The 9,520-nt window shown below is 38.4% G+C and overlaps 1 protein-coding gene across 5 annotated transcripts; it reads left to right on the top strand.

Annotated features, from left to right (window-relative positions):
* The first annotated feature begins 1,390 nt into the window (after nt 1-1,390).
* On the top strand, nt 1,391-7,001 carry LOC123875382 (holotricin-3-like). 5 transcript variants are annotated; one of them, XM_045921177.1, is made up of 3 exons: nt 1,391-1,468; nt 2,290-2,560; nt 2,609-2,853. In XM_045921177.1, the coding sequence occupies exons 1-3, from the start codon at nt 1,460-1,462 to the stop codon at nt 2,683-2,685; spliced, it is 357 nt and encodes a 118-aa protein (XP_045777133.1). In that variant the 5' UTR covers nt 1,391-1,459; the 3' UTR covers nt 2,686-2,853. The 5 variants fall into 5 exon arrangements, with proteins under 5 accessions (XP_045777133.1, XP_045777132.1, XP_045777129.1 ...); XM_045921176.1 differs by having other exon boundaries at nt 2,290-2,491; nt 2,525-2,853; XM_045921173.1 differs by having other exon boundaries at nt 2,290-2,853.
* Nucleotides 7,002-9,520: the final 2,519 nt, after the last annotated feature.

The following is a 9,520-nucleotide window of genomic DNA, read 5'->3' on the forward strand; positions in this document are numbered from 1 at the left end:
TATGAAATTTAGTACAGAGGCAATAGAAGCAACGCAGACCTACTAGACCTGCTAGAGAGGAGAAGCAAGCTATGGCATCCCGGAATTTCACACAGACTGTACCTGGCCTCGGTACCTATCGAATCTCGATACCTACCCACTGCTAAAAAATGCTGAAAAGAACCGATCGATGACCAAAGTAGTAATAGTGGTAAGCGACCAGCCTTATGGTAAACACAAAAAAAAAACAAAAACCCCAAATATGCGCAAAAAAAGCTATAATTACGATTAAGCAATTATTTTACATGTGTGTGTGCACGGCATTAACCTAAAACCCAGTACAGACTATGAAAACGAGTGGATGCAAACCGTGCGGTTTGAACGGCGATAAAAATGTGCCTTGTTTGACAAGCGCGGTAAGTATGCGGGTCCTTTCCACTATGAGATTAGTTCTGTTAAATTACAATCATTTTATTTCTTCTTCAAGTAAATACCCTAATTTTTTTTTGATTTTATTAGTTTGCCAACTTTATTAACTACTAGATGACGCGACTTCAGCCGCGTCAGTTTAGTTTCTTAAAAATCCCGTGGGAACTTTTTGATTTTCCGGTATAATAAGTAATATGGCTACTAGCAAATAGATGATGCCTGCGGCTTCATCCACGAAGATTTAGATTTTGTAAGAATTCGGCGGGAACTTTGATTTTCTGGAATAAATCAGCATATGTTCTTCCCTGGGGTGCAAGGTTATCTCTGTACCAACTTTTGTCATAAACGGTTAAACAGATGGGCAGCTAGCAGACAGACGGACACACTTTCGCATTTATGATATTAGTTAGGATGATACAGACTCATAATATTATATTGATAACATGTACCAGATAAATAACGAGAGCGGTGATAGCCTAGTTGTTAGCCTTCTATTCACGTAGTTTAAGGTTGGATCCCTGGCACGTACTTTTAACTTTACTAGGTTTAAGCAATTAAATAGGTATCTTCAACGTTGAAGGAAAAAATCGTGGGGAAACCTGCATGCCTGAGAGCTCTCTATAATGTTCTCAAAGGTGTGGGATGTCTGCCAATTCCCACTAGGCCAGCGTGGTGAACGGTGTCCTAAATCCTTCTCATTCTAGAGCGGACTCGTGGTGATAGATTGATGATATTGTTTGATGTTGATTATCATCCACAAAATACCGATACCTATGCAGCGAAGAGAAGAGGTGACATTTTCGCTCACGCGCGTTTTCTTAACCGCGCGGCCACCGCAAGAGAGAGTCACGGGATTCTAGCATGTAAATAAAATCCGTGCGGCTTGCACACGCGCGGATTTTGCTGTATCTGTACTAACCCTAAGATGAGCTTACGCCAGATTATTTTCTCGTTTGGAATTAGTATAACTCGCAAGCTACAGGTGCGTCGTTGACCTTTATATAAATAGGTTGGGACCACCAACAACCACAACATTATTCCATTTACAACCATGAACACTGTGAGTAGTTTTATATCATTTCATTTTATTAACCCCCGACCCAAAAAGAGGGGTGTTATAAGTTTGACGTGTGTATCTGTGTATCAGTCTGTGGCATCGTAACTAATGAACCGATTTTAATTTAGTTTTTTTTTTGGTTGAAAGTTGAAAGGTGGCTTGATCGAGAGTGTTCTTAGCTATAATTCATAAAAATCTGTTTAGCCGTTTGAAAGTTATCAGCTCTTTTCTAGTTTCTGTAACCTTCACCTGTCGGGGGTGTTATAAATTTTTAATGTACACTTGTGCAATATCATATTATTTATATTTTACATTACATACCTACTTGGGTATTTTGAACATTTCAAAATAAATCAGAATTATTCACCGTTAATGCCTGTTATAAACAACATTTCAACAACAAAAAGGAGGAGGTCTCAATTTGTTGCGTATTAGGGTTCCGTACCTCAAAAGGAAAAAAGGAACCGTTATAGGATCACTTTGTTGTCTGTCTATCTGTCCATCTATCATGTATATCTATTATATCAGTCAAGAAAACCTATAGGATATAAATTGATTTACCTACTAAATCACATTAAGTTGCAGTGCTCTACATAAAAGTGTTAGGCAGGTAAGTATATCTTGTACAATGGTACGGAACGGAACCCTTCGTTCGCGAGTCGACTCGCACTTATAGGTTTTCTTGACAGACACGGCAGACGGACAGACAGACCACAATGCGATCCCATATCGGTTCCTTTTTTTCTTTTGAGGTATGCGTATACGGGCGTTCATCTTATCCTTGTAGGTTGAAGATAGTCTAATGTTTTTTTTTTAATTTGCAGTTATTGTACATCGGCTTAATCGCGTGCATGTGCATGGCATACTCCGCTACAGCACTGCCCTACCCAGCACCAGAAGAAATTGATAGCAATGATGCAAAGCTCAACACAGAAGAAGAGATCCTAGTTCCCGCTGAAAATCATCATCACGGCTATCGAAAGCAATACAACATTATCGTAGTACCTGGGTATAGTCACGGGGGTGGTTACGGAGGTGGTCACGGACGTGGTTACGGAGGCGGTCACGGAGGTGGTTACGGAGGTGGTCACGGAGGTGGTTACGGGGGTGGCTTCGGAGGTGGTTACGGAGGTGGTTACGGAGGTGGTTTTGGAGGTGGTTTCGGCGGTGGTTACGGAGGTGGTTTCGGAGGTGGTTACGGAGGCGGTTACGGACGATGATTTAAACGAGTTGCAAGATTGATGATAGTCCCTGAATTTTTCTGTGATGATTTATTTTGGAATAAAACATAGGTAGTTCAATTATGTAAATTGTTTTCTTTTTTATCTGATAATATTTATTTGCGTGTACTTATAAAATAAAATACAAACATAGGCGAAATTATTAACAAATAAGCATTTTGTTTTATTTATTTTCTTGTATAAGCAATATAAATATAGATAGAAACGATAGTAAGCATTTTGTTTCAAGACATTTTTATCAGTGGATATCTTTGAATCTACTAGGGCAATTTAAAAAATTGCTGCACTGGCTAGATTTTTTGATCTTTTGTCAACATCTTGACCATTTTTAGGGTTCCGTATATCCAGAGAAAACAAGGAACCCTTATAGGATCACTTTGTTCTCAGTCTGTCTTTCTGTCAAGACCCGTCAAGGGGACCAAAAGCTATAAGGGTAGGTACTTCCCGTTGACCAAGAATGGAAAGTAGCATTGTCTTATATCACAAGTAAAGAAAAAATCCGAAGATCGTGAACGATATCCGAACGTAGGTATAGGTAACAATAAACAAACACAAACATTTTTAAGGTTCCGTACCTCAGAAAGAAAAATAGGAACCCATCACTTCGTTGTCCGTGTCTTTGTCTGTCTGTATGTCTATCAAGATATTTTTTGTCAAGTACATGTGGAGATATCTAGTGGAAATTTATATCAAAAACTTAAGTCTACATTACGGTTTTTTCGAACTGTGCAAAGTCAATCAAAATGAGAATCATGAAATTTAGTAAGATGCAAGGTCTAATAATGGTAAATTCTCAGGTTTCCTCGCTCCGAAAAGTAAGACAGACGTGCGTGCGCGGAACCGAACTCGAACAGGAACGCGACGCGACGTTTTAATTTTTACACGGCTGCGCAACACGAAAGTGTTTTATTTGAAACATTTATTGTTCTTACGACCACGATCTACGATATTTTTTGAATTCATAACATATAATAAATAAACACTTACCTATACGGTAGATAGTTTGCATAGTAATTAGTGGGGTAAAAAATGTCATCAAAAATCAATAATTTTATTGTTATTACTTATTACCGTTTAAAGTTATGGTCGTTAAGTAGGTAGTTGGTTTAAACTTCTAATCGAAGGGGAGCAATATTATGTAATGAGTAGTTACAGAATGTATGGAGGAATCCACACAGGAATGGAGAATCATTTGGAAATAGGAATTTATGGACAGTCTTACCATGATAGGCTTTTTCAGTATAATTACCTATGTTCAAAAGGACGCTTGCTATCACTGAAAATCCTGCGTTCATTGAGCCGGCATTCAGAGACTAGGCGCTAAGGATCCGCCTAGCTAGCTAGGTTGGTACTTATTCTGTGCGAAAACTCAGCCAATTATACAGCCACGCGGGGATGATTTTGTACAGTAATTAGGTTAATTATCATATAATACCTACTTAACTTACGTTTTATCTCATACTGCTTTTTGCCGTCGACTTCATCAGCATTATATAATTTATAACCTAAGTGATTGATTAATGATTGATTTAATAAAATGATTAATTAATACTATAGGTAAACATGTTCTGCTATACCCACCTTCAACAGAAACTCCTACAGAGTTTTTTTTTGTTTTTTTTCTGTCATATTCTTTTATTTGGTCTAGAAGTCAAGTCCAGAAGACCACCAGTCAAGAAGGGAAAAGGTAATCGCAAGCTCGCCTCCCGTAGTCATTATTATGAGTTGATCGCTTTTAATGTAGGCAAGTAAGTAGCGAAGCTTACGAAGAGTTTCTGGGGTTACGTCGTATATTACTCGAGGATAATGTTATTTAACAATGAAAGAATTTTCATAATCGGATCATTAGTTCCAGAGATTACCAATTCAAACTTACAAAACCTCTTTGTAATACTTGTTATATATAAAATTTTAGATAGACGTAGATGTTATTATGACCACGTGTTTTATTATTTTTACTAGGAACTTACTCAGACTTTTAGATAAATAATAAAAACCGCAAATATACGCCAAAGGACTTTGCAGTGCTATAATTGCGATTAAGTAAACGGTTTTTTACATATAAACATGTATTATAATAATATATGTATTCCGTATTAACTTAAGATGAGCTTGTCGCCAGGTTATTTACCTTCATCGGCTTAGTCACAACTCTCAAGTTAAGAGCTGTGTTCGTAGACCTGTATAAATAGGCTGGAACCATTAACCACCACAACAGTATTCCGTTTGCAACCATGAACATTGTAAGTAATTTTGAATTTTTCAAAAATATTTAATCAAAATTAAATAAAACAAAATTTGCAGTGAAACAGCTGATCTCACAAAGTGGGGACGGGATGGGATTCAAGTTTTTAACAATCATCTTTTTCTTCTTCTGTGTGTGTGATAAGTAGTGTTTTTCAGAGAAGGGACATTATTCATTTTTCGGATTCCGTACCTCAAAAGGAACGACGGAATCCTTATAGGATCACTTTGTTGTCTGCCTGTCTGTCCGTCTGTCTGCCCGTCCATCCTTCCCTCGTGTCTATCAAGAAAACCTATAGGGTACCTACTTCCCATTGACCTAGAATCATGAAATTTGGCAGGTAGGTAGGTCTTATAGCACAAGTAAAGGAATAAATCCGAAAACCGTGAATTAGTGGTTACATAATTTAAAAAAAAATTAAATGTGTTTCAATTTTCAAAATAAGATAACTATACCAAGTGGGGTATCAAATGAAAGGACTTTACCATTATATTATAAAACCGTTTTTATTTATTTTTATGCATAATAGTTTTTGATTTATTGAGCAAAATGTAGGAAAAAATACCCAAGTACGGAACCCTCGGTGCACGAGTCTTACTCACACTTGGCCGGTTACACACAGGTGAAAAATATTTTTGAATTTGAATTTTTCAACTTTTTCACTCAATTTGACTTTATAAAAAATCAAATATCTACTTATATCAAAATTATATTTGAATCTTCATGTAGGGCATTTAGTGTATCTTAATTATTATGCTACATCTGTGACTCTATCACCTGTTCGGAATGTAAATTCTACTGAGAAGAACCGGCAAGAAACTCAGCAGTTGCTCTTCTCAAATCAGTAAACTTACAATTAGTAACTAAACCATCTAATGGGCAACTGAATGTTCAGCCGTTGTTCGGATATGATGAATGTTCGGATCGCAGTGATACAGTTATGGATATACCGTTGACTTTCCTAACAAAGGGATTACAAATAAATTATACTACTACATATATTTTTACTGTTCTTTTGTTTACTAACTGTACCTAATAGTAATTACTCGTACATTTTTTTTGGGGTCTATATTAATAATAATGTTTCTTCCCATTAAAATTTTCAAAATATATTTAATGTACTGAAATCGTCCAGTTACAGTTTTATTCATTTATATATCATTCATCTCTACGTAGCAAAACCCATCTATACCTTCATATAATGTAGCCTGAAGAACACACTCGATGCAGTGTGAGATTTTGCATTTCTGAGCGATACCGTAAGATTCTGAGAGCTATACATTTTGTGTAACAAGTAGGTAGTAGGTACTCGTATGTACCCTAAGAATATAACGTACGGCCCTCATAAAATATAAAGCAATGTGATTAATTTATAAAGAGCAACCGCCGAGTTTCTTGCTGGTTCTTCGCGGTAGAAACGGCATTCCGAACCAGTAGTAAATTGTTTTGACGACTCAAAAGCACTTGTAAAAGTTTATTTGAATAAAAATATTCTATTCAATCAAAAGCTCAAGGAAAGAAAATCCCTATATGCAATTATACCTATAAATGCATAAACTAGATATCTTTAATTAAATGACCCGTATTCATTTGCAGATAATATATCTCGGCCTAATCGCATGCGTATGCATAGCGTACGCTACAGCTCTGCCTTACCCAGCACTGGAGATTGACACTGATGACTCTAAGACGAAGACGGACACAGAAAGCTTAGATACCGCCGAGTCTCGATGGGGACACCGAGGTTGGGGTGGTGGTCATGGCTGGGGCCACGGACGAGGTTGGGGCGGCGGACGAGGTCACTGGGGTGGTAGAGGTCACGGAGGCGGTTTTGGTGGTGGTTTCGGCGGTGGTCACGGGGGCGGTTTTGGTGGTGGTTTCGGCGGTGGACACGGGGGCGGTTTTGGTGGCGGTGGCGGTTTCGGCGGTGGATTTGGAGGTGGTTTTGGAGGTGGCTGGGGACGATGATTTATTCAAATTACAAGATAGTCCTTTAACAAATTTTCTGTGATGATTTTAATATTTTTAATAAAATTCTAGTTTAATTATACCTGTATTTGTTTTATTGTCAACGATAGTAACTACTCATCAATTAAATAATTTCACTCAATTATTATCGCAATTTATGCACTAGGTACCTGGTAGTAAAATAGCCTCCATAATGGCCCAATTTACAGTCCTGGTATTCCTGGCTCAAATGGCACTGAAAGTGCTAGTTATGGAGTGCGTTGCGAGTCAAACGAGTCCGTACGGAGCCCGCTCTTAGTAGAAGGCAAATACAATTAGAGGCGTGTGCCCACGATCGAACCCCTGACCCCTCCGACTAGGAAGCCGATGTATTTAGACCGATAGACGTCCACAAATGGGCATAGATCTCTTGTAGGAACGCCACGGTCTCGCGCCGCCTGAATCCAACGGCTCCCTGCGACTAATTTGATGTCATCCATCCACCTAGTGGAAACTATTCCAACGCCGTGCTTTCCAATACGAGGTCACCATTCTAGCATGATGGGACCCCAACGTCTGTTGGTTTTTGGAACTATGTGCCCTGCCTATTGCCAATTCAGCTTCGCAACCCGTTGAGCTATGCCGGTTATACTGGTTCTCCTTCGGACGTGATTTGTTCACGTAGATAAACTCCAAACAGAGCTCTCTGCATCAGCCGCTGAGTGACTCTGAACTTCCCTATGAGACCTAGCTAACTATTAGCGATCATGACTTAGATAAGTATGCGCTTTTGGAACTATACCGTATGCCCCGTGCCTTATGCATTGATGTGCATAGGGCTAGAAGCCAGGGTAAGGCAATATTTAAGTAGGTAGCCTAACCTATTTACTTGCAGCTAATCTAAATATATAAAATTTTCAAAAGAAAAATAAAACCGACTTCAAAAACCAAAAACACTAAAAAGTAGAAAATAATTTTTGTTTAGCTACACATGTAATGTACCTAGGTATGAAGTCGAGCGAGCATATTAAAACAAAATAAGAAATCCAAGAGTGAAGCTCGCCCGACTTCATACCTAGGTACATTACATGTGTAGCTAAACAAAAATTATTTTCTACTTTTTAGTGTTTTTGGTTTTTGAAGTCGGTTTTATTTTTCTTTTGAAAATTTTTTATTTCACAATTTTTAGTGGCCCCACTGTACTATAATATGCTATGCCCAGTTAAAACCCTACTGTTTACTAAGCTATTACACTGATCGCGAGCAATTTGCTCTTATCCATTGAGGAGTTCTGTTCTCCATCTCCGAAGATATTCATCAGATCTTCACCAAATTTATATGGGACCACCTGCACAGTATACCCTTTCAAACAAAAAAAAAATTTCCAAATCGGTCCTGGGGTCTTTGAGTAATCGGGGAACATACATAAAAAATAAAAAAAAATAAAAAAAAAGATCCCGACGAATTGAGAACCTCCTCCTTTTTTGGAAGTCGGTTAAAAAGAAAAAGGTAAGTAACTGACTGACTGATGTATCAACGCATCCCCTGTGGCACAACTAACTGCTGGACGGACAGGGCTAGGCGTGCAGATTAAACATTCGCTACGAAAGGATTATTGAAAATTCAAAATAGGGGTTCGAAAGTGTAGCCCACGTGGACGAAGCCGCGGGCGTAAGCTAGTACCTAAGGTAAAATAAGAATGATGAGCTGCTTCAACTAGGATTGCTGTTAAGTGCCTTTATGACCTGATTTGACGATCTCCTTGACGCTGTGGTAAGCGCTGTGGTCTTATTAGAGGGCGGTCTCGGGTTCGATCCCGGCAGAGGTTCGGAATTTTATAATTTCTAAGTCTCTGGCCTAGTCTGGTTTTAGGCTTCGGCTGTGGCTAGTTACCACACTACCGGCAAAGCCGTGTCGCTAAGCGATCTAGTGTTCCGGTACGATGCCGTGAATAAACCAAAGGGGTATGGGTTTAAAAAAAAAATGCCATATCCCTTCCAGGTTAGCCCGCTTCCATCTTAGAATGCATCATCACTTACCACCAGGTAAGATTGCAGTCAAGGGCCAACTTATATCTAAATAAAAAAAACCTGCACGCCCTACCCTTACGTTGTCCCATCAGGACAGCAGGATTAAAAAGAACCATCAGGACTGATGCATCGCCTAGTGTCATCGTTAATCAATCAAATACACTCATCTCTCTCGCGGTATTTTATCTCCACACCAGTATAAATGACTTCGATTATAAATATATCCTTCATTTTTCACTTTAGCTCGTCGCTATGAAGAGAGTAAGTTGAATTTTTTATATGAACAACTTTAATATCTATTCACAAAAAACCGGTCAAGTGCGAGCCGTACTCACACACGAAGGATTCCGTACCATCGTACAAGGTATACCTAATATTTTTATGTAGAACACTGCAATTTAATGATGGACTGCGCCATGTAGTAATTAGTAAATAATTTTTATCGAAAATACATTTTAATTTTTTTTGTACTGTAATTACGAATTAACTATGATACCTACCTACCTGCTTTTTATGATCCTTGGTCAATGTGAAGTACCCTATAGTTTTTCTTGATAGAAACGACCAGACGGACAGGCAGATAGACCGAAAG

This window comes from Maniola jurtina, chromosome 20, assembly GCF_905333055.1.
Source record: "Maniola jurtina chromosome 20, ilManJurt1.1, whole genome shotgun sequence".
Classification (NCBI taxonomy): domain Eukaryota; kingdom Metazoa; phylum Arthropoda; class Insecta; order Lepidoptera; family Nymphalidae; genus Maniola; species Maniola jurtina.